The following is a 27,903-nucleotide window of genomic DNA, read 5'->3' as shown; positions in this document are numbered from 1 at the left end:
TGCAAATCCTCACTCATCATCGAATGCGTGGTGCCTTCGCTGAAATGAAAATGATCTCAAGTAGTTTTCACTGTGTTCTATCGACTGTTCCCAGATAATACTTGGTAATGAAGAGAAACGGGGAAGGGGGAAATCCAGAAAATCTCAGCGAAGGACAACGGCTCGTTGGATTTCCTGCACCCCCGACATTGAAATCCGATAGTTCTTCCTCGTGGTTCTGCCCCACCGCATGACAGCAATGATCTCGTTACGTTCCAAGATGACGTGGACGGCGAGCCCTTCCCTTGTATCGAGCAGTTCGGGATTCAAGGGAAACCATATCCTCGACCGGTCAAACTCAGTCAGGATCTCCAGCTCGGGAAGGATAAAGCACTCGAGATGCGCGTCGGGATGGCTGCCAAAGGTATCTTTGATCAAGTCGTGGAGGCGGGTCTGGAGAGTCTGTAGCGCTTTGTGGTTGACTGGCCGTCTGATCACGGGACTGAGCTTTTCATAGAGGTCCTTCCATCCGTGATCTCGGGCAACATCGAGCGGAGTGCTATACTCGCTTGAAGTGTGCGTGTCTCGCACGGTTCTCGCAAGACCTGGTAGAGAGTCAATATCCCATATTAAACTGTGGCGACCTGTCACTTACGCCAAGCTCCCTCCTTCAAAAGAGACTCCGCTGCCGACTTGTCTCCATACCACGCGGCTTGGTGTAGGGGTCTGAATCCGCTGGTCAACTTGTTCATCTCAGTCGCCTTGTCTAGCCAGACAGTCAACATCATGCTCGAGTCCAGGACGCGTGAGTTTGAAAATTACAAATTGAAGTGCAGTTGATCCAATTCTGTTTGTAGTCCCTGCGAGCTCTGCCGAGCAAATCCATCACCCCGTTCCAGTTGCCAGCCCAAGCAAGGTCAGCCAGCAGGTGTCGGTCCCGAAAGTAGGGTATAGTGTAATCTTGGCCTGGCTTGCAACGGAACTGCCCATACCAAGCAATTCCCTCGGCCTTGTAAGGAGAATATATGCCGTTGTCATCGAATCGAGGAGTTTTTAACTGGTCCGAATTCAACGTCAACGACATGGACATGACTAATTCCAATATCTTTGAGACCTGTTCGGCACTTTGAGAAAGTTGGTGATGCTGTTCAAAAAGGTACTCGCTATAGGCCGTCAGTCGCCTTTGCCCAATCTGAACTAAAGAGACTGTAGCATACTTCACCAGTCGCTTCGATATCCACTCTGTCTGTTTCTGCAATTTTCTCACCTTGTCTTCGACAAGATCCTTCCTCCGGAGCCACCACCACCTGTCAGCCAGCTTCATCTTCTCTCCTTTCCCATCTCCATCCTTATTGTCCAGCTTCTTGCCAGACGTGAGGTCGTCCAGTTCTTTCAGAAGTTCTATACAGTCTGTTGAACTCACTTGTTTGTCGAGGATATCTTGCTGTTCTCGAGGTAGAGCCTTCTGGAAGATCGACAGCCGGTCTAGGAGCACCCGAAGCTTTTCGGTCTCGTTGATAACTCGGTTCAGACCCACTGGAGCGTCGTGCATTGTCTGGCCAGCTTCGACGAGCCGTTTCACTACGACATGCGTAAGCTCGAGCACAGAGATAACAGTCCCGGGGTCCATTATGGTTAGACTACGAGCTGGAGAGCGCAATAAGACGGTGCGTAGTATAAGAAGACTGATTTCGACGACGTGGTGTAATCGTTTGAATATGTATCTGCTAGCACAGTACCGTAAGTGCGGCGGCTAATGACACAGAACGAACGATTAATCCCCTGGTGTACGCTCCGCGGGGCAATGTGGGCTACATGGAAAGGTAATAACCGTCAAGAGGGTTATATGGTATTCCGTATCCAAGAGAGTAAGAGTGTCTGACAGCTACGGAAGATCCCTATCGAATATCCACGTCAAGAACGCCAAGGCGCCAAAGAATCACGTAGTAACATATCGAGGTATCTTAATGCCAACTTTGATGTCATTATGTGCTATTTGTCGACGAGAAATCGATAACGGTATGTATGGACAAGCTACAAAGATCCAGTCAGAACCAAAAATTGAAAGCACATATTGAATATAAAAAGAAAAAAAAAAACAAATTGTATCTGTCTCCGGACAAGGACATAAGCCTTCCAACCCGGTGCATGCACCAGACATGCACCAGCCAAATACTCATCGCCATGGGTATAGAGCCTATTCGACTGAACTCATGGAACTGAAATGCGAAGGTACAAGCCAACTGAAATCCCCGGCGCCGTCAATGGTCGACCAACAATAATCGTAACTCGTATCATCCCGTTTTCCCAAGGTTGAACCCCTTAACCCCAACCACTGTACAGGTGCAGACCCAACCCCTCATGGCACAGCGTATGCTCGACCAGTCCCGCGTTTCTTCCAAACAACCACCTCACCCCCGGGGGCCCTCTACCTCTTCAATACCGCTTCATACAAGCTCACAGCAGCTCCGAGGCCTGAACTGACCATGATTGTAAAATACCCGCCCGGAATGCTCTCGTTGACGGTCGCAATGGTAAAGTGATTGTAGAGCCCACCCAGAGTGTAGTGATAGGCGTAGACCAGGTACACGATCAATCCTTTGGCAAGACTAAAAATGAACGGATCAAATTGCATTTGCGCGTTTGCCTGGAGGGCGGCTTGGCGCGTCGAATAGCTGTGGCTAGGATGGGCCTTAAGCGGGAGGTTGATAAAGTACGAGATGGTGGCCGGCAGAATCAACGAGGTCAGCGTCCACAGCGAGAAGGGTGACCAGAACCTGGACTCCAACAACAGAAACAGGTCTGGAACCATGATTGGCGTCTTGGTCGACTTGATGTAGGGAATAGCGGGAATTTCAGTTAACAGCTTGTTCGGTAAGATCTGCGCGCGAAGACCATAGGCTTCTAGGAGTATGGCCAGCACGATGACAGTCATGGGCGAGGACAGAATATCGCGCGTGGCATCGGCATATTCATGAAGCTGAGTTTGCTCATAAGCATGAGAGATGGAAGTCCGAATGCGACGCGTTTGTTGATCAATGGCATCCGTGACAACGGCCGGCGAGGGCGGTATGGGAATCTGGGAAGCCAGAATCGAGGTGCGACGGGCCACCTCTTTGGCCGGGGTTTTGACGAGCGCATTGACGGCCGTTGGTGATTCCTCCCTGTTATGGACTGTCAGCACCAATACCAAAACAACACGGGTTGAGGCGCGATCCATACCCTTCTTGAGTGGTCGAGGTTGTCTTCCGTCGCGGCTTCTTGACAGGAGCGGGAGCATCGTCGTCCGACTTGACTTGTTCCGAGACTTTCTCAGCTGCGGTTCTCTTGGTCGGCGATCGCGAGCTGCTAGCCAAACGCTTGTAGTATTCGCTCAGAGAGGGGTCTTTGCTGTATGTGGTGGAATGGGTGCGCAAGTGTTCGTCGAGGGCGACCTCGAGCTCGGCCTTCTTCAAATGAGCATAGCTGCGGTCGCATACCAGTCAGCAAGGATGCGCCAGGCAATGCGACCCGGAAAAGCACGCGTCGGAAGCAACAACATGGAAAAGAACGTACCCGGGCAGCTTGCTGGCCTCGGCGAACTCGGTAAGATCGCTTTTGCGCAGTTTCTGGAGATATGGTAAACCTGACATGATGGCGCGAGGAGGCGCAATCTGGAACAAGAACGCGTATGGTTCGTCTGGGATTGAGTGATGCGATGGTGTGTATGAGATGTTCGAGAGGGAGGAATACGACGGGGAGATCAGACGAGGGATAGATTAGGGTGGTGGATGGTGTGAGGATTGCGATGATGAAGGAGGCTGGGGGATGGCGGACGGCGGATGGGGGGGATGCCAGCACAAACTGGGCGAAAATCCAAGTGGCTGGGGAGACGAGCCCGAGTGTAAACAACCAGCTCCCAATGCGGCTTTAGCTCGATTACCTCTCTAGCACCAGGCAATCATGACGTCGTTGGAGTGAGAGGAGCCTAGAGTGCCTACTGGGTATTGTCCTCCGGGCACCCTAAACGCCCCCCCCTCGCCAAAGGGCGCCTAAACGACTCGTGCTTAGGGATGCTTCTACTGTATTACTGTACCTCGACAGCCCACCAGCCCTAATATCTTTTCGGACCACCCAGTGACGCAGCCTCGCCTCTCTTCTCTCCAGCTCCTCAGCTGCTTATCACACAAAACTCTCGTCGCATTATGTACCTCCCCCTGCCCACCCCCGGTCTTTGAGCATATTATTACTCTTCCACCTACCTCGTAGCCTGGTGACCCTCTACCACTGCCAATACCAATGCCCAAGTCCCTCCATTCCTAGGGGCAATTACAAACAAAATGTACTCGGCAGGCCTCCAAGGTACTCGTAGCCACCTTGAGCCTCTCTCTTCGCCGCCAAGCATCGTGCCCCAAGTCAGCTGCCCATGTCGCCGCGTCGCCGCCAGTTCGCCATCCCCTTCATTTCCCTTGTTACCATAAACGCTATTGCACTGTGGCATGACAACCAGCAGTAATCGTTCCATCGTCCTCGTTCTCTAAGTAGTATCGTTCCTTCTCATTGCCGCCTCTTAAATCTCCCTCTTGCTCTGTGATGGCTCCTCCAGACCTAAACTCTCTCCCTCCCTCCAGATCGACGTCTTCGTCACCCATGCAGCCCCGCTCCATGCAGACTACAAACATCCCCCCAAACCGCCAACAAACTCCCTCCCCTCGAAGCTCCTCCATATCTCTGGCCGCTGCCGCCGTCACCAATGCCGCAAATGTAAATGAGTCTAGAAGATCTTCTTTGAGCAACAGAGGCTCTCCTCGCTTGGGTCGGATGCCTAGCGATCGCCGTCGGTCGCAGGTCGCCATGAATCTCAACCTGAATGACCCTACTATCCCAAGCCCAGGCGAACTCTCCAGCAGCGATCCGAGAATCGGGTTCGGTCACAGCTACACCTCGGCCAGTCCGCCTACCATCGGAGGGAGGTCTGCCATCGCCACGGGTGATCCGCACCATCAGCGTCAACCCAGTCTCGGCGAAATCCATAATGAGCTGGAACAGGAGCAAGAAGCACAAGTGAATCGGATGTTGCAGATGATCCGAGAACAGCAGCTGCAACTTGACGCTCTCCGAAACAGTCAGGGTCAGAACGGTCACCATTCGCGACATTCGTCACAGCCTAACTCGGCCGTGGCAGGCAGCGGTACCGCCGTCGTCGACGACGAAACACCTGCCTCCGAACGCTCGATAACCTTTCCCTCAATTCACCCCGCAGTCCCCGCGGTCCCTCCGCTCACAAGACGTATCTCGCGCGGACCTTCTAGCGCAAGCCGTTCGCCGGCACTGCGACCACTGCCCGCCCAAGAGTCGAGCATTAGCAATACTACTGCAAGCGGTGACTGGCCCCCTTCGCCACTCGAATCAATCACCACAGCACGGAGAAACAGTTTCCGTGACGAAACCGCCTTCTACCAGGCCGAAACCGCTAACTTGACTCGTGAAAACCAGATGTTGAGGATGCGCATTCGCGAACTGGAAAAGCAGATTAGTGAACTGACTGCCTCGCCAGCAAACACACCCGTCACCCCCTCGAATCTGGTCACCAGTCCGCCGGTAAATAGTCCGCCCGTGGCGGCCGCTGTGGGAGAGGCCACTGCTGCAGCCGAGGTGGCAAGGGTTTCCATCGAGCCAGACAAGGCTTGAACTTTTGGTGGCGACATGTTGATGACGAGAAGAATCAAATCGGTCCATGTACCACTATGATGACGGCTATGCGCAATCGGTCAAATATTAGGCAAAAATATTGTGTCTTTCGCTTGGGGTTCAAAAGGGGGAATCCGAAATAGGCCCAAAAGCCGTTGCTAGACATTGCTACGGTTGAAAAATGATCGTGACATACGGTTCAGGTTGCTGGTACAGGTGGATAATTCTCCGGCACCGCCTTGAGGGGGGGTTGCCTTGCTATGGCATCATCATGCTGAGGCGTTAAGCGGAGTGGTGCCATTACTTTACGGAGTGCCAAATTCCCATTCTCAACCTTGTTGTTATTATTAGCTTCCATTCTTTGTGCTTGGGCTTTTTCTTTCTACCCGGACTCTCGTGGCTGGGTGGACATTTTCATTTGATGAGGCGCGTGGGACCTGTTACTCGAGGGGGCATGGATTGATCAATAAATATGCAAGAGCTTGACTCTGGAGTCTGGACTCTGGACAAAGGGCTCTGGAGACGCCCAAGCAGGAAATAAATCCCAGGTCGGTCGAGGGTCTGCTTAACACATACCAACATACCTAAGGAAGTTTGGTGGATAGGTATCGAGATGGCTAGCAGACAAAACTTGAATCCACTTTATCAATGCTTCCCCCCTGTCCCTTTTGCCGAGCGTTTCCGACTATTCTCCAAACACAATTCGATCCTCGAGGGTGAGCAAAGGCCGCTGCGGCCTAAGCTTTAACTGAGAGAAGATAGCAATACAAAGCTTCTCCGAAGTGTCCCCAGGAAGGGTTGACGACGAGAAGCTAACCAGGGGACAACTGGGTTGGTCATTTACGAAGACTCCCAGCGCCAAAGGACGAGACGGGACGAGACAAGACGAGGGTAGTAAAACCACAGCCTAGCCTAACCCCAATTAAGACGAGGCTGAGGCCGCCCTGTGATACGTTTACCTTCGGCTCACCCTGACAGTGCAAGACAGAACATTAACTTCCCCCAAAAGCAGTGGCAAGGATCTCTACTAATTAGCGGTCGTGATTTATTCCAGCTTTACCCAGTTCAATGAGGGGATGAGAGAACGGCCACCAGTGAACATTGACCCTAATTACGTGCTGCATGGGTTATACAAAAATGCAACAGGCGAGCTGTTCTAATATGTATTCACAGAGCTCTGAGAAGTCACATCCACGGCCGAGCTGAATGAGCTGACACAGCTTGGATGTAGGCAGATTGCCCGTTCCAAATTATGAAAGCATTCTATAGTGTCACTGACATACGTGGTGATATGACCTCGCACATCTTGGTCAATTCTTCCCAGTGGTTTGTTTGCTTCATGGGGATCGCACACCAACGCAGCGCGTGGCCTTCTTCTATGTATTCTACCGAGCCAGTTATCCAATATTATAGCTCTAGATATATAACCCTTCAAACCCAGCCCCTTGTCTTCCTTGAAAAACAAGATCCCCGGGGTTGCCGACACCAGGGAAACTGGAGAATTTCTTCACTTGACGCTCTCGATTACTTTCCACCACGTCAAGAACCCCCAAACAAAAATTGGCGCAATTTCACGGCAATGGACATGTTAGTGTCACACTGACACAATTCTGTGGTTGTTCCATGAAGATGGCGCAAGAGGCTGTTGGGTCTGATCAGCGTCGGCATTGAAGTCGATCTGGGAGCTTTTCCTTCGAGACCTTCGTCATCCAATCTGGTCTATTCATTTCCGTTGCCGTCTCACCTATCACCACCTCCAGCCAGAGTCATGTGAATGATTCTGTTCAAAGCGGATATCTCTGGCGACCGATCAACGCGAGGTGCAATGGATGTTGTCTGACAGCTTCGACTTCTGAATGCACACAGATCCTATTTCTTTCAGATCCTCCGGATTAGACCCACAAAGGAACGCTACGCAGCTGTGATCGGCAAGCTGGACGCGCATAACGTAAGTGAGACATCGGCTATTGTGTGGGCACCAAACGGAGATGGCAAGGAGAGGCAATCAGTAAATCAAGACGGAATGTCCACCAGATTTGGACCGCGACGACCTTACCAATGGACGTGGGATGGCCGTTTGGATTGGCGCGTTCATCCTCGTGAGCATGATTGGAACGGTGGAAGGCTCGCGTGGTGTAGGATAGATTGTATTCTTCATTGAATCTGGCTGTATGATAGATTCTTTCTCTGAGGGGTGAAGCGCCCTGCGCGGGGAAATGATCCACTAGCACACAATACTTGACGAGGCTGCATTTCGGCACGACACTGCAACGCAAACAGCGGACAGCTTAAATTGGTAGTAGGAGAATCAGTTCCACGATGCATATGTGTTGTTATTCCATATTTTGTTCTGGGAAATTGCCATCAGGGCTGGGAATCAACGTCTCTAGGGGTGTGGTATGGTTTTCGCCGCTTCTGAGATGGTCGTCCGAATCGGCCTCCTTCTGGTATTGACTGACGCGAATTATAACTGGAATAGGAGAATGGTTTTGGAACAGAGCATCATGCTCAGATGATCGATGAATATCATGCGTGGGCCACAGGATGTGATAGCACTCGAAGTACCCAAAACTGGTTTCACCACGCAAGGCGTCTCACAACGCCGGGATGTCAATTACAAGTGGTAAGAGCTCATCTAGTCTGAGTTGCTATTTCACGCTTCCCGGTTTCCGTCGCCGGAAATTCCATAGGTCATAGGCCCTCGTGCTCAATATTTCAGGCCGTCTGGGCCTCCCGCTCCTTCAAGATGTTCGGCGACACTTAATTCTTTAAAGTCTTGTCCTCTACGAACGAGAGCTGAGTGTTGAAGTTTGAGCTCTTGGAATCTCTTTTCCGTTTCCCACACGAATGGAGTTTTACTGGCGAACAGGAGATCGATCTGAAAGGATGAGCTGTTAGATGGCGGTCTGGAAAGATCCATTCCTTCGACGGTCACATACCTCTTCCAATGTTCGGCAACTGGTCTCTGGGTAGAAACAGAATACCACAACCACGGCTAGCAGATTAAAGACAGCATGTATATAGAAACCCTGTGGGCCTAACGCTTGGAACATCACAGGCGCCGCAAGAGATACAGAACCACATCCCAGGCTCCAGCCTGTAAGAACATCGTTAGAATTCACCACTTTGTCGGCGGAGGATGTTGACATACCAATTATGCCGAACGCGTTCCCTTTAGCTCGGATGGCGAGTGGAAATATCTCTGAAGGGTATACCCACGGCACACTGAGCCATGTTGCCTGCGTAGAAGTCATGAGTTCGAGTAAGGGAACAGAAAGGCGAACTGGAATTACCGCAAAGATGGCGTTATAGATGAAGACAAATGAACCAGCAGCGGCGCCGATTGACTGGTTGTGTCTGTCTTCCCCGACCTTGGACAAAGCACCGAGGATGAAGAACGACAGGCTTTGTCCAAATCCACCGGCCATAAGGACTTTGCGACGGCCGTAACGATCGATCGTCACGAACGCAAAAGCGCAGCATACCATGGTGACCAGGTTGGCACAGCCGGTAAGGAGGTTTGCCTGTAAACAACTCGTCAGCAGGACGTCTGCAGGGATTGCCGGAACACCTCACTTTGTGTTCACTGAAGCCCGCAATTCGAAAAAGTGTAGGAGCGTATACGACCACACTCGTGACACCAGTCCTGTAGCAGATCTCCCAGTCAGGATTCCAGGAAAACCTGCAACTACTCGACTAACGCACCATGCCTGCATAATCTGGAGCCAGGCGGCCAAAAAGGCTCGCCGTCCAAGATGAAGATCGCCGCTCTTGATTCCAGTGACCAAATGGAAGTAGCTCCGAGCCGGGTATTCGGCCTCCAGTTCTGGATGCGACCGATGACTGTCAGTAATACTCCCATTTGAGTGCTCAGTAGGAATTGTGAACTTACCGACGGCGGCGACGATTTCGTTGAACTCCGCCTCGACGTCTGCTTGGTTGATATCCCCTCGGGCGCGAAAGACCGCCAGAGTCTTCCTACCACGTTCTTGCTTGCCATTGGCAATGTCCCATCTGGTAGCGCGCGTTAGCACAGAAGCTGTGCAGATACCGCTGACTGACCTTGGGCTCTCTGGCATGAATGGGATGATGACCATTAAAGCCACCAGAAAACTGATAAATGTCAATGACCATACTGAGGACTTTGAGGGAAACTACATGCTCACATTGCGACGAAAGCGAGGGGAACTGAGTGATAAGTCAGCCGAACACTTTCAGGCAAAATTGCAAGGCTTACATCGCCACCGAACCTGGGTGTTCCCATGGTTGAGAAAGCTCAGCCCATACTCGAGCCAGTCTATAACAATCAGCAGTGATAGAGTAATCGTCAAGAGACGGAAGCTCTTACACGAAGTGGAAATACCAGCAAAGTTGATGAACATCTCGAACGCCATCACCATCCCTCGCATATCGTGAGCGACAAGCTCGGAGCCCCAGACTGGAATGACAGCGCTGATGCAGCCAGTCCCAACGCCTCCAATCAATCTGGCACAGAGCATCCAGTTCGCGTTCTGAGCTGCGCTTTGCATCGACTGACCAAAGATGCCCCAAAGACAGCCGAAGAATATAGCTTTGCGTCGCCCAATCTTATCAGACAATGCACCGCCCCTATTCAATGAACCTCACATTCAGGATGATTAGAGACAGAGTAAGTGGGCAGAGCTTACATCAGTGCTCCAAGGAGGGTACCGAGATAGTATATCGAGACAAGGCCACCTTGTTTGGTCGGTCTAGTGATTTGGCCGGTCGCGCCGTCGCCGATTTTGACAAGGTCCTGCGCTTCGGTCAGTGGTTTCTCTCGTGGGTAGTTCAGTCATCACGTACAATGTACGACGGACTGATATTGACTCCGGACATTACACCCTGGTCATAACCCTCGAACATGATGCCTAACCCAGCAACGAGGCACACGCTGAGGCCATGTCAATTCAGCAAAACATAAGGACGAGTGACGAATTTGGACTTACGCCCACACCATATGACGTCCGTACAGAGGCATTTTCAGTGTCGTGGAGCGTTGTTGGAAATTTTACGAAGGAATCTGTCTTTACTTGCAGAATTTCGATGATGGCAGCGTGGGGTACTGTCCTGGTACTTATGTCCCTGTACCGACTTCACCAGGCGCGCTTAAATGAGGAGATGTATGTCGCAGCCCACGTAGACCCTCGTGCCATGCTATCTGCCACGGGAGTACCAAAACGGTATCCGGCAGATTGGAACTGGAGCTGCCTGCCATCGTAACCATCGCGATAGCCTATGCATACTGGGGAGCGCAGATCACTCATAGTGCTGACCTGCCCTGCCTCTGCAGTGGGCCTTGGTGAAGTATTATGTCTCAACTGGAACTAGCAGCCAGCTCAACGGCACTCGGGCTCAGGATCCTCTGGTTAGTGCGTAACTGGAGACACACGTCGCCCTCTCATTCATGCGGGAAGATAGGTTGCACATGTAGCCAACCTCCCAGGTTAAGTTAGGTATGAAGTTGAATCACGGTTTCTCCGCATTGCCGCCGTCGAGCGCCGTATTGGAGGAAGACTGACATGGCGGGTCGGAAACCTACCGGTGGACGCCGGCACCCCCGCTATCCCAGCATTGCACTAAGAAAGTCGCTTACCTTCCTTAGACTAGGTTCTTTTTCTACGTCTTTATCTCTCCACATCAATAACAATGATCAAGTATATGATTGAAATAGCTTAGAAACTACAGAAGCGCTGGGAGCCTATATTCTATATGTAGTGCACTGCCCCCCCGGAAGAGGTCCACCGTATCTTGGACATCACCCAAAAAGACCGAGAATCCTGTCTTTCCGTGATAGAATCTTGGACCTCTTCGCTACATATTTGTCATGAACCCCCGTTCATAATACTGCCACAGCCACATCACCGGGTAGGGTATCAAGGCGAGTAGAGAGACTCTATACTCCAACACCCAACGGCGTACATATACTCTATCCTCGCCTGTTCCCGGTCGTTAGCATATAGCCGCTAAACCAATTGCCGCATAGATCGGTGATAGGCAAAGGTCATGAACCTATCTTCGCTTACCGGCATTTCCAATTCCAGAGTCTCCTCATCCGAGGAAAACGGGTCACGATTCCGGGTTGCCCTTTTTGGCTTCGGCTATGGTTGCGAACTGGACTTTCCCTCACGTTAGCGAAGCTTGCGGGAAGGGAATAGGGAACCCAAAAAGTGCACTGGAGCGTGAAGACGTATATGCGACCCATTAACCTAATTGGGAATCTCCCTTTGGCCTACATTATGCTGATTTGCATCAACCAGCGCGATATACCCGAAAGAAACTGGCGAGTTAAGATGATGGCCAACATTCACTCTTCAGCCGTCGGCGTCATGGCGTGGCTTGACATTTCGACCGCGGGGAGTAAGGTGTCTTTCAACTGCATAGACAGGGCACGCAATTTGCTCCACCAGAAGGCCAAGTATTCGGTGATTCGAAGAGGCCAAAAGACTAGCAACCCTGCTATTTTCAGCCTCATCAGCCGGCAACTGGGGGTCACCTGTGGATTATACGGGAAGTGCTACTTGCTCAGAATCTCTGGATTATGGCGGGTTCTAGGTCCACCGATTAAGATACACTGAAGTATCTCGCCTGACCCGGTCAACCATACGCCAGGAACCACTTTGACGAACAGGGCGCGAACGGGCTAGTTTTCACGTCAGTTCGGAAAATGGAACAAGCCAAAGATATTGCAAGACCGAAGGACGAACTCGTACGCCCAATCCACGCAGTTCTTTTTTTGTTGCCAGGATCTAAGAGACAGACTCTACGGTCTCTTGATTTTGACTGAAGAATTCACTCGAGCAGCAGACTGTTGTCAAGCCCGGCCACGCCGTTCTACAGGTTTCCACAGCTAGTTACGAGCTGTGGTCAGATGCAACAAATTGGTCCCAACAAAAGGCAGCGAAAGGCTCCTATGGAACCCGATTTCACTGATTTTCGAGCGAATTTAGACTATTGGCCCCGTGGAACAAATTTGTCCCCATGGGAGGTATCAAAAACCTCCTTTCGGAACAACACACGATCCAATCATCTTCATCATAGCCCATGGATGCTGTCTACTCCGACTTGACCCCGCGAGCTAGACAAGATACGTCAGGACATAGCTTTTGGTTCTCATCTCTCCGCAGATATGATATGGCAAGCTGATTTTGAACACTCTGGAACTAGCTTCTACTAAACCTTGGTGGCGGCGGAGACCTCGCGTTCAACTATGATGCCCTTCACCAGATCCCAAAAATTCGTTTGAAGTTAAGTATCTGTGTATATATTGGGGTAACAATGAATGGTCCGGCATGTAGCAGAGTCCTTTCTATTGTTAACATGACAACCCCGCCGGGAAATGGCGACGTCTTCCAACACCTTTCTAAAATGGTCAACGCCCTACGGCTATCTTGAGATGAGTCTCGGGATCGCCTGTACCGAAGTCACCGTTCACGGGGACGGTCTTAGCCTGCCAGATCCGAGGCAATGGTTTCAACATCGAATTCCTGCTGCTCGCTATACTTTCATTCCGGATTCCTGGCCCAAATCATCTTCATGCCCACGTCCATCTAAGCACGCCTGTAATTACGGAATCGTCGAAGAGTGAGTGTGGTTTGGACATGAGATTGACAACCTGTCGAAGATGGTATGGTTTGGGATTGCTCAAAGGACATGGCCTGTCTACGCTGCATTCTGAACTCTGGGAATACGAGAAGTACAGCGGGTCTTTCTTCTGGCTCGTTGTAGAGACGGGGACTTGTCTGGAAACTGACACTTTGCTCCAAGCACACCAGTATGTGTCCAATCGAGCGCAGCATAGATGTGGCTCCATTCTGTATTAGAGGTGCAAGGCCCGAATTTAATGGTATGTTAGCCCTATCGCGTGGTGAAGCTTACGGTCTTCCTTGCCTGTACGGGAAGAGGCTGCGATTGTTCAGCTTGCTAGAAAACTTGGCCTTGCTGAATCTGAGCTCGGACAGGTTGATGAGGACCTAGAAGAGACGCAGCCAGAGGAAAAGGCTGTGCCCGCATTGACAACGCCCTACAAAAGAAAGTGCAAATGCCCAAGAAATGCCCCCTCGATAATGGGCCTTGCCAGCTGTCGGACTGGCCAGTTGACTTGCACGCTTAGCGTAACAATCGGCAAAGCTTTGCAGCCACTCACCCTTGAGGGTCGCGACCTTGCGCAGGCAGCCTATGAGCTTGTCGCATGAGAAACCTGCGGAGAGTAGTTTGGATGTTCGATTGTAGTCATGTGCACCAATGGATTCTCAGATAAGACCCTGTCGAGAACCAGTCCCAAACATCTTGAAACCCAAGATCGGTGGTTGGTGGCTTAACTGTTCGTAATCTTGAGGTTTATGTCCTGTCTGGACGTTTCGATTGGACTCTTTCTCATCCAGGTAGTACGTTGAATGGTTCGCGCTAGTTTATCTTGAAGTGGCTGCTCACTGCCTTTCGATAGTCGGGCCATTGTCTTGTCACGGCTAAGGCTTTTTCTGGTACCGCGAGCAGCTTTCATCTCAGCGACATCCCCCTTTCCCTCCTTATCCTTCATCTGAGCCAGTTGTCAAGTACTCGGAGTCATCCAGTGTTGGCAACATGCTGAATTATATCTCTGTTTCTCTGAAGACGCTTGGTTGAACTTATGACTGATGTTCCCATACCGTTCCATTGCCAGCCTTGGCCCCTAGCCTTAACATAGCGTTGTAAATCCAAAGCGTGATGGTCTGCGACGTAGCCACAACAGAATCTTGACTTTGTGTAGTGAACTCCTTGCTCAACACAGATATGTCCTTATCATCTTGCTTGAGTGGACGATCGCGTCTGAGGAAGAGCTTTTCCCTAATACTTCGTACTCCATTCCACTCGAAATGAAAGATTTCATATGCGACGAAAGAGGCTTTTGCTTTGAAGAACCCAGGACTCTTCGAGACGGCTGGGCTGATGACCCTCTAATGTCCTATTCGTCGGGGAAATGTCTGTCTCCACGGAGCTTCTAGAGAGGCGCCACTCAATATAAGCAAGGTATGCCGACAGACCATGCCTCTGAAAAGCTTTTTGTTAAGGAAAGAAGACTCTGGAGTTATCTTCACCGATGGATCTCTATCCAATGCCGCCAAAGTTCTCAGAGGAGAGCGATCGTCTACAAGCTCTAACAAGATATACCGCTCTCGCTGCTGCTGGGACGGCAACAATGGGTAGTGCGGCATATTTTTGGATTGGCACGATCTGCGTTCCTCTTGGCCCGGAACTGAGGCGCAAAGCTATGATGCTGATGAGAGAAGGATACACTCAAGCAGAGATTGTTCTGGTTCTCGACAACACTCTTCTGCGCAAAAGCTTGAATGTGTCCGCCGAGGAGTTGAAGCTACGCATATTCTCTTGTACCTGGTTCCGGAGAATGTGGACACTTAAGGAGTTTGCTTCCACACTACTGTTTCAATTTCTCGGAAGGCGTTGTTCCCCTGACCGATTTGGTGAGTGTGAATCTGTCGTACGATATCATTTCGGCCACCAGCACTGGAACGGTTGAAGGCAATACCAAGATCGAGTCCAGCCGAGAGAATAGCTTTATCTTCGTCGGTAATTCGTCTCTTTTACCATCGTTCAACCTCTCAGAAAACCGATGAGCCAATCTGCTTAGCAACTTTGCTAGGCCTTGACCTAGCATAAGTAATGAGTGGTGGAGCAGCTCAAGGCCTGGAAAGGTTGCTTCTGCTGTAGAAAGACTTTTCTCCGACCGTCCTGTGTACTTTAAGTCCGCAGATGGAGCGGCCAGGTTTTCGATGGGTACCAACAACTTTTCGTCGGCGATGGAGCGCGACACAACTCGATCTCTTTGACGAACCAAAGCATACAACAAAAGGCCCTCACGCCTATGTCACAAAGTTAGGCCTCGTATGCTCCTTACCTGGCATCGTCATTCTGAAGCTTCCCCAGTTGGACCGCCCAAGCTTCATTGTCATAACTCCTTCGAATCACGGGTTCGTCGTAAAGTTTCTGGAAACGTGGATGGATCGGCCGATCTTCGAGCGCCAGCTCAGTGCTGTACCTCCACTCCGTATGGGTGAGCAGATATGGAATTGTCTCGAAAGACATGCCGCAATATAGTATTCCCTACTTCAATACGTGTTCGAGGTTTAGGCCAATCCCGGCATCCCTCTCAGAGTACAGGTTTCGGTGCCTCTCTGTCCGTCAATCTCGTTTCTTGATACTTGAGAGCTGGCCCGTTTTTTGAGCGTACGGCGAACAGGGCTACTAAACAATTGCTTCACAGAGTTCGCCATGGGCAGCAGTACTTACAAGGATCAGTCAACGAGCGCAGCTCTTCGGAGCGATCATTTCCGTGGGTCGTTGGTACCGGGTGGGAGCCAAGGGGGTAGGGACTTGTCAGGGCACCGAGGGTCACTACATGTGAAAATTATCTGAAACAAATGCCTAGCCGAGTGGCAGGTCCCCTTTCTATCTCAGTGCGATGCTCAGGGAGTGCTCAGGGAGCACTGGATCATTTAACGCTTAGGCTAAAGCAGCCTTCGCTCGCCCTCTAGGATCATGCCGTATACAGCAGCTAGTTTTTTCGTTCTCGAATAATACAGGTCCTTAAGTCGTCGAACGTAACGCGTTAGATCTCTATAAAACTTTCCTTCTATTGCCAATTCTGGATCCTGTAAACCATTTGAAATGCCTGCCTCATCCGTCTCTATATATTCATGCTCATGTGACTGTGGAAATAGTACCGGGTTACACATGCCCAGAACGTACATAGGTAGCTAGGTAGTTAGTTTGGGCGGGAAAGCAAAAGAAAAAGACGAAAAACCTGTAGAAATGAATGCCCACCCCAAAGCAAACCTGCAAGAAAAGTCCCGTAGGGATATTGGTCAAGCGACTCTTTCGTGAGCAGATCTCCTCCCACTTACCTTTCCTTCTTTGCTTTTAGCTTTGTGCACTTCGTTCTCATGCCAGATGCTCCACAGACAGCACAAGACACCCAGTACCGCGGCACCAAAAGTCACCCAGTAGGCAGATTGGTAACACTCCTTTCCGACAAGACACTCCATATGTCCTTCATCTTCGTTTCGGACCGAATGCGCGTCGTAGATCTTTCCGTAGAGGATATTAAAGATGTTGCCAGAGATGACAGGTGCGAGGGTCATAGTGCCCCAGTTCTGGGAGAGGCCATGAACGCCGAAACAATGCGCAACAAGGCTCGGGTACACTCCAAACAACATCCCATAGGCCAGACCCGTCAGACCTGACACGAGCACAAGATAATGGGGGTCTGAAACGATTGTGGCAACCACCTGCGCCGCGCAAAAGGTCAGCGCGGACACAAATAGACACCAAAACCGAGATCTGTCAAGTCTCGCCACGAGGATGTCGGAACCGATGCCCGACAGGAGCCGACCACTGAAGCTGCAAAAGGAAAGAATAGAGACGTGCATCGCTTGACGACTTTCGATAAAGGATGCCGAGGTGGAAGGGTCGTAGTGATTCCAGAGAGCTTGGGCGTCGTTGCCGATGTTGCTAGGTAGACATGTTATGTTAGCAATGCCCGCCTTTCGAGTAATGTTTGGAAAATAGGATCCAAGGCTTACTTGATGGTCATTAAACCGATGCCGGTCATCAAGCCAAGCATCAAGAACAACTGCCAGAACTCGGCGTGGGGTAAGAGAGCGAAGCCTCGAATGTCTAAATGCGGATGTTCATGAATCCTGTCAGACTCCATGTGCTTTGAACTTTCAAGGTCTTCGACGTCTTGTTCTTGACTGGAAGTTTTGGAGAGTAAGGAAGATTCCTCGTCTCCGTTATTGGCCTCGTGGTCTTGGGACTGTTCTGTGCCACGAATTGAGGACTGGGCCTGGGGTTTTCGTGTGTGTGGCGCACCTGGTTCTTCGAGATGAGGAAGGTGGCGACTTCCTGGTGATCTGGTTCGGTGGAGGACTTGTTGTCGTTCGTGCTGAGGGAGGTGATGGTAGGTGTGAGGTAGTATGACACGCATGAAAGGAAAGCACATCAAGGGGAGGACAACTGTCCCCGTGGCGAGAAGAATGAGAAAGTTATATGTCCCACCGGGAAGTAATTGCGCGACAGCAGCGAAGAACAAGGCGCTTAGTCCGAAAGCCGCAAGTGGAAACGCTGTTGCGGTTCCTCGAGATTCGGGATAGTTGAGGGCGGCTGCTCAGAGTCAACATTGTAGTTCATTGAGCGCAGACAGATTTAGAGGGTTATGTATACCGGCCTTGATGGATGCTGTGAAGGCTGAACAACTCCCAGCACCCGTGAAGAACGAGAATAAACAGATCAATGCCACGCTATAGTGTCCAGGACCGGCGTCGTATGCTAGATCGTTGTCAGACAGGCCTGGTCGTCGCAGTCGGACACGGAGAACTCCGGAAGCAGTACTCGGTACCTTTGGCAATTGGATAATATCCAGCAGCGAACAATACAATGCCCAAAGCGACTCCCCATCGTGGACCTTTTGCATCGACCATCATACCGGAAGGAATGCCAAAGGCATACATCCCCAAATTGCCCACCGTTCCCTGCACAAACCCGGTATATCAGTCAGGGGCCCCTTCTCTTGGATATATGTTGGTAGGAGGCATTGCGTACGATGAGATTGCTGTCCGTGGCAGTCAACTTGAGGCGAGATGCGAAACTAGGACCCCATATGGAGTAACCATACTAGGATTGCGGTCAGTAGTCGTCTTATTGCGGGGGAGCGAAGTTGCGCACGTTGGAACCACAAGCCAATGCAGTGATGGTACATGCAATCACGGTTAGGACTCGGGCCTTCTTATGATCTGATGTGAGTATCATCTTGGGAAGCTCTGGTGGGAGATGGCAATGGTCACCGCGTCATGGCCGATGGAAAGATAGATCTGGCTCGCCGGAGTCCCGGGGGGGTGAGAGGTGATGAGAGTTGAGGTGAGGGAGCAGTCGATGTTGGGACACCAGAAATTCGTCAGTCGGCATTGGATCCGATATCGAACATGGTCTCTTCTCAGAACGTTCAAGCGTGGGAGGAGGACGTAATGGGTCTCTCGGCTAACCTGCCTCTGTCGTCCTCTGGGCATCCGATTTCCCGGCCTCCACTGACCTCACTGCCCGACACTCCTCACGCTACTCACTTTCCCAGTTGTCGCCTGCGCTTCCTCGCTCTCCCATCAACAACTACACCACCACCGATCAATCCAGCATCGTATTTTATGTAACCGTGTAACGATAAGAAGCGTCCCGCTGTCTCGACTGGCGGCTTCACACAAGCCCTCACCCATCGATATCCGCGAAACCTTCGAGCACGAGACCCCTCCTCGCCTTCCAAGATGGGCGGCGTCCTCGCTATTCCAGCCCTTATCCTGCCTTCTGCGGCAACCTTATGGTCGGTGGCAGCCTCTTGCTGTGGTGCGGCATCATGTTCCATGATTTGTGGGCCTTGCGGCATGTCCAAGTTCCGATCCTCGATCGCCACAAGAATTGCCTACGCCATGATTCTGCTGGTCAACAGTATTCTGGCTTGGATAATGCTCACACCTTGGGCTATCAAGAAACTGGAACATCTCACCCTCGATTATATGACATTCAAATGCGGCTCCTCCGAGTGCTACGGCTATTTTGCTGTCCAGCGCATCAACTTCGCCTTGGGCATGTTCCACCTGATCCTTTCCATCCTTCTCATTGGGGTCCGAAGCACCAAAGACACTCGAGCCGCTTTGCAAAATGGCTTCTGGGGTCCGAAACTGCTGGTTTGGATCGCCTTCATCGTCGTCTCTTTTTTCATTCCCGAGGGTTTCTTCTTGTTCTGGGGAAATTATGTCGCCTATGCGGGGGCCATGCTTTTCGTCCTCCTGGGCCTCATCCTCCTGGTCGACCTCGCGCATACGTGGGCAGAACTCTGCCAGGACAAGATTGACGAAGGGGATGGACCAAACTACCGGCTGTGGCAGGTTCTACTAATGGGGTCGAGCTTGGGCATGTATCTGGCTGCATTCGCCATGACCATCGTCATGTACATCTTCTTTGCCAGCAGCGGTTGCAGCATGAATATTGCCGCCATCACCATTAACCTGGTCCTCCTCTTTATTGTCACATTTCTCAGCGTCCAGCCGACTATCCAGGACGCAAATCCAAAGGCTGGTCTGGCACAGTCGGCCATGGTGGCAGTCTATTGCACCTACCTCACGTTCTCAGCGGTTGCAATGGAGCCGGATGACAAGCATTGCAATCCTCTCATTCGTGCCCGGGGTGCACGGACTACCACTGTCGTGTTGGGTGCGATTGTTACCATGCTTACGATTGCTTACACCACTACTCGAGCGGCCACTCAAGGATTCGCCATGGGGTCGAACACTGGAAAGAACAAGTATGCTCAACTAACCCAAGATGAAAACGAGCACGGCCTTGTATCTCAGCAGCCGGCGTCACGTCGTGAGATCATGAGAGCGGCGGTGGAAAGTGGGGCGCTACCAGCGTCCGCCTTGGACGAGGATTCGGACGATGAAGACAATACCGAAGTGAGCTCCAAGGATGATGAACGCCAAGGGACGCAGTACAATTACAGCTTATTTCATGTCATCTTCCTTATGGCGACATGCTGGGTGGCGACGCTTTTGACGCAGAAGATGGACCCGGAGAGTTCGACCGACTTTACACCTGTCGGCCGGACATATTGGGCAAGTTGGATCAAGATCATCAGCGCATGGTTGTGCTATGCCATTTACAGCTGGACGCTGGTTGCGCCGATCGTGCTCGAGGGGCGAGACTTTTCGTGATGATGATGGGCCGGGTTTGCCTGGTGTATGACTACTTTGTGCCTTGTCTGTTTGGCGGATGCCTAAAAGCCGGTTGGCCAAAACCAGGAATTATTGTATAGCGGTCGTACCAATATGATGGACGAGTCAGCCTGGTGGACCTGTCGAATTTTGTCAGTGCGTTTCAGAGCTGCGTAGCAATCCATGATCATCTCCCGCCCCTGTCCGCCGCTGCAGGCCTTACCAGAGCAGCATGAGTGATCGAAGGCGATGCATGTGAGCTTACTTACCTTACTCACCCCTGTCCTGTCCTTTTGCTTTGCCCTCTGGCGTGAACCAATCATACTCTTCCGCAAACTCCGGCCCTGACAGGAACTACACTGGCTTAATATGTCGCAGTGCAGATGTAACATGTGCCGTCCCTGGAAGAAAGGGGCTGACCCTGAGTCTCTGACCGCTGCCCGTGGCAGCAAGCAGGGCGTTGGCAATGTCACGATGCTGCTGACTCAACAAACGGGGTCCCTCGTACATATCTCAGGGCTCGAGCTCTATGGTACATATGTAATATGTTATCCATTTTGGCTATTCCGCCCCATGCCTGGACCCCCTGACCGTGAGTGGAGATTCTGGAAGGGCAGGTACAGGAGGTGCTAAAGCACTCCGTCCTACCCATGTACCCGGACGCGATCCAGGTTATAGAATGGCCCGTGGTATGATTGACCCCCCGGCCAGGTGCCTCACCACCAGGCCCCGTACATATGCAGGCGATCTTTGCTTCCTATTGCACGATCTCATCCCTCGAGGCCTTTCTTTGCGTTTTCCTTTTCTTATTTTTTTGTGGGAGAACGTTCCGGTCGGGTCCCGAAAAACTACCCAAGGAACCCTGCAAGGAATAGTACATAACACCCCGCTATAGCATCTGGGGGACGCTGGTCTACCTGACTAGGTACTGTGCGGTATGTAAGCATGTAAGCGTATAAGCATGTATGTTCTCTGCTGCCCTATCGACCACCTGCCCGTTTGGGACTATGCATACCTATGCATCTGGCATCGTAGCATCCATCAAGGTCCGCATCCACGCTTTCCGAGTCCTCCAGGAACTGCGCTGAGCCGGTGCGGTAGTTCAGGCCGGAGCCTTAGCTTCATTTCCAGCTCCAGTTCCGGCTTTGATGGTGCAAGTCATCCTTGTGCTCGTGTTCGTGTTCAGGTCGGTAGGGAGGCAGGCACGCAGGCATACCTCCCCCGGATCCTGGATCGAGCTCACCGTGTTCATGTAGTCGTTTCTTCAACATCCCTTCTGCTGCGACGGGAGAGATATGTATTATGTCTAACCGGCCGTTACGTACGGGGAGGATCTCGGGGAGTTTTGATTATATGTGCAATGGATCTATCTGCCTTCCCACTGCGCGGCTCATTGTGTCTCGCAGGAAATCAGCAATTCTTTTTTCGTTGAATATATTTTAGATCCTCATTGCTCGGGCTGCGACATAAGTCTAGCAGCTTTTCTCCCTCGGGTTGTGCAGATGGAAAACATCATTTCATACATTGGCACCGGCACCGGCGTCGTCATCAATCAGTGAAAGAACGAGGTTGCATAGCATCATAATTAGTCTGCTACACTTCCGCCAGAGGAACAAGCCTTTCCTTCAACTACGTCCTTGCGAAATCTCGCACCTCCCAGCGAGTCAGACGCTGCCTCGAGCAATTTGCTGTGGAGGACAATGTAACAGAAGGGGAGATCAAGATAAAGAAAGGGCGACTCTTGATAAAGACCATTATGGCTACAGCCAAATCACTCGGCTCTCCCCCCAATCGATGCATCGCGACCGACCAATCTGGCAAGCACCGTGTCATAGCAACGGCCCCGAGCAGACACGAAGGCCCAGGCTCGGGGAAAGCTCCTCAGCTTCCGTTCGTGATGATGTCGGCAGCAGAATTGGATTTCACCTCAGGGGCCCAGTCGCCTCGGCGCAAGAAGCGGCCCGCAAAGGGCGACCCTCGCCCCCAGTCGACCTTGCCCGTCGTCTCGTTCAGGCCGTTTCCTGACAGAGGCAATTCGAGGGTGGGCGCGTTTGACGCCCTTCTCAGTAGAAAGACTCCGCCGTCTATTGCCATGGCACTCGACTATCGTACGAGACACTCTATTCACCTTTTCTCCACGAGACGCACGTCGACTCGCTGACTGCTTCGCGACCCCTTAGTCTTGCATACCGAGATTTCCAAACCAAGCACGAGCGATCTGCGTCACCAAGTAACACAGGTGTACCTCCCGATCTTGCAAATGGCTACGCAGCATGAAGACCTCTTTGAGGCGCTCATGGCGTGCGCGCTGGCCTTTCAAGGAATTCGACGAGGGCGGCTCGGAATCACACCTGCCATTGCCTGTCACAGCAGTCGGAGCATTACATGCTTGCGGAAAAAGCTCGATGGCCTCGCGACTTGCCCTGACGACGCCGCCATATTGACAACGATGCTTCTCACCGATGGGGCGGTAAGGGTCTTCCTCTTTCCCTACTATGGGTCTTTACTTCCGGCCCCCTGACGGACTGTGCAGACCAAGTATGGGACTCGGGCAGAGGTGCTCACTCATTACAGTGGACTCAGAAAGATGGTCAACATGAGAGGCGGACCGGAAGCGTTGGCAGGCAACGCACCTTTGAAGGCGATGCTTGAATAGTACACTTCCTTAGTTTCTCACGTGAGGGGTATCGACTGACAGAAGACCAGTGCTGAGCTCGTTGCCGAAATGCTGGCGATTCCCAAAGCAAATGAAAAGCTCGTAGAACTTGATGACAACGACAAGCACCAGAGGGCGGACTCTCGCGTGCCAGGATGGCAATTGGATTATCCTACTCACCCATTTCCCCCGGGTCTTTGTCACGACATCTCCAACCTCCCAGAAGGGTTCAGAGAAATGGCTTTGTCCCTTCGTCTGAGCAGGGAGGTGATTCGACTGGTCATCGCCGCCAGTCGTCAAGCCTTCGTCGAAGCGTGGGGGGTTCATCAGTCGCGGCCTAGGATCTGCTGTTCGTCGATGGTGCTGATGTACTCGAGAAAATACCTTGGGCAGTCGAGCCGCGTGACGGAGCGTATTGTTTGCCTGAGCGTGCTGATAAGCTGCATGCGCTCCGTGTCGTTTGCATTCGGGGCGGAAGAACTCCCTCTGCTGGAGCAGCTTGTGTCCCTCGCAGCGCAGCGCGGCTTCGAAGAATCCAGCGCGGACCAGGAACATCATTATATGTGGACGGTGATTATGACGGCCGAAGCATGCCGACGAGGGTCGCTTTCCAGCCTGGCGGACCAACTCGTGTGCGATCTCCTGGAGTCCAAGGCGAGGAATGGCATGACGGCGCCTGGCCTCCTCAGCAACTGGACCAGGTTGGAGGGGATCCTGAAGCGGTATCTCTGGAGGCAGGACCTGTTGGACGAGTGGAGGAGTGTTTGGGTGACGGCGCTGGGCAACCTGCACTTGGGGGAACGAGGCAAAATCGTAAAATGCCCCAGTCCCAGCGTCAGTACAGCCACCAGCCAGCCCTTCTCGTAGTGACGCCAATAGTAGCAGTGATAGCAATGGTGATGGTGATTACTAGCTAGATAGAGATGATGAAAAGCCCAGTCCAATCGTGGTGCACCGTGTCGAAAGAGTGCCATCACCACAGCTCATGTCGAGGAATTCGGTGAGCTGGCTAGGTTGGATCACATCGTGATCGACAGGGCGGCTATGTTGCCATTTGGATGTTTTTCCTGTTAATCCATCCGCATTGGTTCCCATCATCCATGCATCCATTCTTCCGTGTTGAAGACTTCGGCGCGTCGCCCAAATCGGGTGAAAGTAGGGAGTATGTACCTATGTGCCTGCTCCTTACTAATCGCTGGGGCAGCGGGGCGATGGGGTTCCAAAAATGCAAATCTCCTCGGATCGAGCTAAGTGCTTCGAATCGGCGCCGTGACTAGTTTCGATAACTCCGATGGCTCTGATAGATCGACCCTTGTTCAGCTGCGCAAGGGCATCAGACAGGTGGGAGGCGGGAGGCAGGAGTCGAGAGTGAGAGGTGGGAGGCGAGAGGCGAGATGCGAAGAGGCGAGGTCACTCAGGCTGTTAAGCCGAGGATGGAGACTCCAGAGACGAGACAAGGATGGATCAAGTTGAGATGGATGGTAATTGGCAAAATGGGAGAGTTCCCAAGGGCGGTGCAAGTGCGTCGAGTGTCAGCTCACCTGACTTTCATATGATCCACCGTACATCTGCGCCTGGTAGTGATGTAGCTCGCCATACTTGGGTACTCATCCGTCATCCCCCTTTACCTATTTACCTTGCTGTTCAATACCCCCATGGGGGATCTCAAGTTCCAACAGACTCATTCATTAAAGCCTACCTCATCGTGTAGTACCGAGTACGTACATGGTATTCCAAATCCACGCATGCACGTCCCGAAAGCTAAAGACCTTGTCTCTCAAGTCTTCACACACGTCTGTGACCGGGCGTCATCGTATTTCTAGTTCTTGCATATGCAGTGTCACCAACCATGCGGAATCATTTTCCACCTTGCCCTCCCCCGGACTCCATCACTTCCCATCAATCAAGACATTAGCCGCATAACGCATCCTTACAGGCAGAGACTGGTACCGGTAGGGACTTGGGTGACACAGAGCCGGGAACAGAATAAAGACAGACAGACTCTATTTCCCTTTCCCGGCTTCCACGGATCCAACGACTCGTGTCTCCGAGTTCTGAGAATTTGTGTCATAGACTGACGGTGTGGAGAGCTCCGACCCAGAGGAACCGCAGCAGCAGACCGAGACTACAGTGAGTGCTCTCTGTCTCTTGATGGCTCTCGTGTACATTACCCCCCTGTTGCCTTGTCTCCTATTTCTTCCGAGGAGGGTAGTATGCAATGGCATGGCACAATATCAAACTTTTCGGAAGAATTCAAAGACAGAAACTATTATGGAGAAGGACTGGATGAAAGAGAAGAGGAAAATCTGCAACGGCAGTAGAAGAAGAAGAAGAGCGAAGGAAGGGGGAAGCAGAAACCGGGCAGTCTTCGCCATGGGAGTTGGTCTGTCTATCATTGTAGACCCATAGCACTTCGGAGCAGCGAGATGAACGGCCTTTTGCTCCTTCGTTTTGCTTGATGCTCAATGCTTGACATTAGTGCGTTTTACCAACCTCCCTCACGTCTATAAACGAATGAATGAAAAATACTCGACATATAGAGAGCAGAGATACACAATCTCCTAAAGCTGATACTATGTCACTCTCAACCGTGTCTCTCATTTTGTACAGTGCCATATATGATATGCTATATTGTTATTGTTTATATATATACTAGGCATCCATATGTAGATGGATATTATATATATTATATATTATCGTTCCCAATCTCACTTCAGCACTAGAAGACCTCCCATCCTTTCCTATTTTATCCTATTCCTACCTATAGTACCAGCCTAGCTAACTAGGAAACTACACACAGAGGAGAAGGAGAAGGAGAAGGCGAAGGAGCTACCCCATGCATATTTTATGCTGTCATCCCTCTCTCAATGCTTGCCATTTCTATTGTGTCGGTATCATTGTGGTAAATGGGCGGATATGCATTGAAGGGGCCTAGGCCAGAGCAAAGAAAGGAAAGAAGAGGAGCAGCAGGCGAGACAAAGGTGGTGAAGGATCGGTCAGGCAGGCAGGCAGGCAGGCAGGCAGGCAGGCAGGCAAATAACCACGAGGTATTTCAAAGTGGTGAATGGCTGACCTGTCATCCATGGTGACCATGTCAAAAATGATATCATTATCGCCGACATATCGTTGCACTATCTGAAGCCGCTGTCGCAATCCTCACCGACACCTCGGGATTCAGCCCACCCACGTCGTTCAGGCATGAACCAGTCCTCGATCAATCGCGCTGGAGAGAAGGCGGGACATTCTACCCGCATAGACTCGCTCCCCAACAGTCCATAGACGCCACGCGGCCAGCATTTGTTTGTTTGTAGTCAACCGCACCTCATTTTGATCCAGTACTTGTTCCCAGCCAGTCCATCGATGTTGTAAAGGGGGAAAACCATCAGCCAATAACTCCAGTTCGCCCGACCAGTCGATTGATAAGAGAGAGAAGGAATGGCATGTCGTCGCACCAGAACTCCGCCCAGAACATGTTCCGTTTGTCGCCAGTCTCGAAGGTGCAGCAGACCATCGCAGCGCCATGTTAACGCATGCGCTGCAAAAGGACTTGGCTCAGATCAATGTGTCTTCTCCTGATATCCTCACCGGCCACGATAACCACCCGTGGAAGGTACAAGGACGCCGGTGCGTTGACTGCTGTATCTGGCGCAGCCAGGACACAAATTATGGCCGCAATGCTGACATTGACAGATCGTAGTGTGGGTCTCTCTGCATTTCTGGCATTGCCAGACTAAAGGGACACCACTTGGAGCGGAGATTTTCACATAGTGGTGCATCGGACATTGTGTATAAGTGTATCTAAAATTAAGCCGAGTGTTGGCTGGCTAGATGGAGTCCTCAGCATTAGCGAGACTCAGCGGTTCAGCAGAGCCGCTGCGGCTGTGGAAGGGGATTCGAGACTCACGTCGGTGTTGGTTTTCGGATTCGACATCTTCAACTATTCAAGTTCTGGCGCAATAGAATATTTGGAAGGTCGTATCAAGGCTGCTCGTGCGGTAAGACTTTTCAGGGTATTGGTTAGGCGGATGGTCAGAGAGATTGGAAGAGATCGAGCGATATTTATAGCAGCCGTCTGTTCATTCAAGTGAAACCCGAGGGACGGCATGGCGATTTATCAGGCTTCGACGCAACAACTGGCGGGCATTCACGGATCGTGACAGGCAAACAAATCAATGACACCGCTATACTGCTGTCACTTGGCGTCGAGAATGTTAGGGGCGACTGGTGGCTGCCGCTTTGAAGAAATCGGCCAGGGAAGGAGAAGTCCTGGTGGTGGCATTGCCCGCGTGGAAATCCTTTACTCTTTCAGCAGCGTTTCTTACTACCCTTTAACGGGATGGCTCCAGAGAGACACAGGGTCACCTTCGACGCTGATTGAGCGAATGGAACGCTTGAACGCTTGAACGGCAAGTAGCATTGGACCTATTCCATCCGAAAGAGAGTTTTAGGTATCCCATAGCTCAACGGGAAAGCATCCGCCCGGTAGCCTAACACCTCAGCTCGTGTTGTGTCTTGAGCAGTACTCCTGTGCCCACATCCAGCCTGTACTTGGGTAGGGGATCCGACGAGAATAGTGCATCGCGGGTTGACCACCCCATTCCAAGTCGTGAGCCAAAATTAGAGTTTCCCATGAGCCTGAGAGCGTGCAGGATGACCTGCCGCTCTTGTGGTTAGACAAGCTTCCGAGGAAAGGGACAGCTTGAGGGAGTCATGCCATAGTCGAACCGGCGTGGGATGAACTTGCGACTATCCTGACCGAGGGTTGGATCTGTGGGCCGGCCCAGGCCCCTGCAAGGTTCGATAGTCCATGCTCCAGTCTTCACG

General features: G+C 51.6%; 8 protein-coding genes across 8 annotated transcripts; 3 read left to right on the top strand and 5 right to left on the bottom strand.

The window, feature by feature from the left end:
- Positions 1-144: 144 nt before the first annotated feature.
- On the bottom strand, positions 145-1,609 carry Z519_04748 (uncharacterized protein; the record flags this gene model as incomplete). Its single annotated transcript, XM_016762493.1, has 4 exons — positions 145-584; positions 635-745; positions 802-1,142; positions 1,197-1,609. The coding sequence occupies 4 exons, from the start codon at positions 1,607-1,609 to the stop codon at positions 145-147; spliced, it is 1,305 nt and encodes a 434-aa protein (XP_016621440.1).
- Positions 1,610-2,407: 798 nt separating this feature from the next.
- Z519_04747 (uncharacterized protein) lies at positions 2,408-3,611 on the bottom strand (the record flags this gene model as incomplete). The annotated part of the gene is made up of 3 exons (XM_016762492.1): positions 2,408-3,143; positions 3,202-3,444; positions 3,535-3,611. 3 exons carry the CDS (start codon positions 3,609-3,611, stop codon positions 2,408-2,410), a joined length of 1,056 nt encoding a protein of 351 aa, XP_016621439.1.
- Positions 3,612-4,551: 940 nt separating this feature from the next.
- Positions 4,552-5,649, top strand: Z519_04746 (uncharacterized protein; the record flags this gene model as incomplete). The annotated part of the gene is made up of 1 exon (XM_016762491.1): positions 4,552-5,649. One exon carries the CDS (start codon positions 4,552-4,554, stop codon positions 5,647-5,649), a length of 1,098 nt encoding a protein of 365 aa, XP_016621438.1.
- Positions 5,650-8,356: 2,707 nt separating this feature from the next.
- Positions 8,357-10,648, bottom strand: Z519_04745 (uncharacterized protein; the record flags this gene model as incomplete). The annotated part of the gene is made up of 13 exons (XM_016762490.1): positions 8,357-8,527; positions 8,589-8,746; positions 8,801-8,888; positions 8,943-9,173; positions 9,226-9,295; positions 9,355-9,475; positions 9,542-9,663; positions 9,712-9,784; positions 9,887-9,946; positions 9,998-10,257; positions 10,317-10,423; positions 10,474-10,561; positions 10,617-10,648. 13 exons carry the CDS (start codon positions 10,646-10,648, stop codon positions 8,357-8,359), a joined length of 1,581 nt encoding a protein of 526 aa, XP_016621437.1.
- Positions 10,649-15,082: 4,434 nt separating this feature from the next.
- Positions 15,083-15,750, bottom strand: Z519_04744 (uncharacterized protein; the record flags this gene model as incomplete). Its single annotated transcript, XM_016762489.1, has 2 exons — positions 15,083-15,527; positions 15,563-15,750. The coding sequence occupies 2 exons, from the start codon at positions 15,748-15,750 to the stop codon at positions 15,083-15,085; spliced, it is 633 nt and encodes a 210-aa protein (XP_016621436.1).
- Positions 15,751-16,172: 422 nt separating this feature from the next.
- Z519_04743 (uncharacterized protein) lies at positions 16,173-18,471 on the bottom strand (the record flags this gene model as incomplete). Its single annotated transcript, XM_016762488.1, has 7 exons — positions 16,173-16,373; positions 16,569-17,175; positions 17,247-17,826; positions 17,887-17,991; positions 18,062-18,194; positions 18,265-18,336; positions 18,388-18,471. 7 exons carry the CDS (start codon positions 18,469-18,471, stop codon positions 16,173-16,175), a joined length of 1,782 nt encoding a protein of 593 aa, XP_016621435.1.
- Positions 18,472-18,977: 506 nt separating this feature from the next.
- On the top strand, positions 18,978-20,423 carry Z519_04742 (uncharacterized protein; the record flags this gene model as incomplete). The annotated part of the gene is made up of 1 exon (XM_016762487.1): positions 18,978-20,423. The coding sequence occupies one exon, from the start codon at positions 18,978-18,980 to the stop codon at positions 20,421-20,423; it is 1,446 nt and encodes a 481-aa protein (XP_016621434.1).
- A 1,756-nt stretch (positions 20,424-22,179) lies between these two features.
- On the top strand, positions 22,180-23,946 carry Z519_04741 (uncharacterized protein; the record flags this gene model as incomplete). The annotated part of the gene is made up of 4 exons (XM_016762486.1): positions 22,180-22,531; positions 22,604-22,893; positions 22,957-23,078; positions 23,130-23,946. 4 exons carry the CDS (start codon positions 22,180-22,182, stop codon positions 23,944-23,946), a joined length of 1,581 nt encoding a protein of 526 aa, XP_016621433.1.
- Positions 23,947-27,903: the final 3,957 nt, after the last annotated feature.

The sequence above is a fragment of the Cladophialophora bantiana genome (assembly GCF_000835475.1).
Source record: "Cladophialophora bantiana CBS 173.52 unplaced genomic scaffold supercont1.6, whole genome shotgun sequence".
NCBI classification, from domain to species: Eukaryota; Fungi; Ascomycota; class Eurotiomycetes; order Chaetothyriales; family Herpotrichiellaceae; genus Cladophialophora; species Cladophialophora bantiana.
This window is presented reverse-complemented; position numbering and strand designations above follow the sequence as displayed.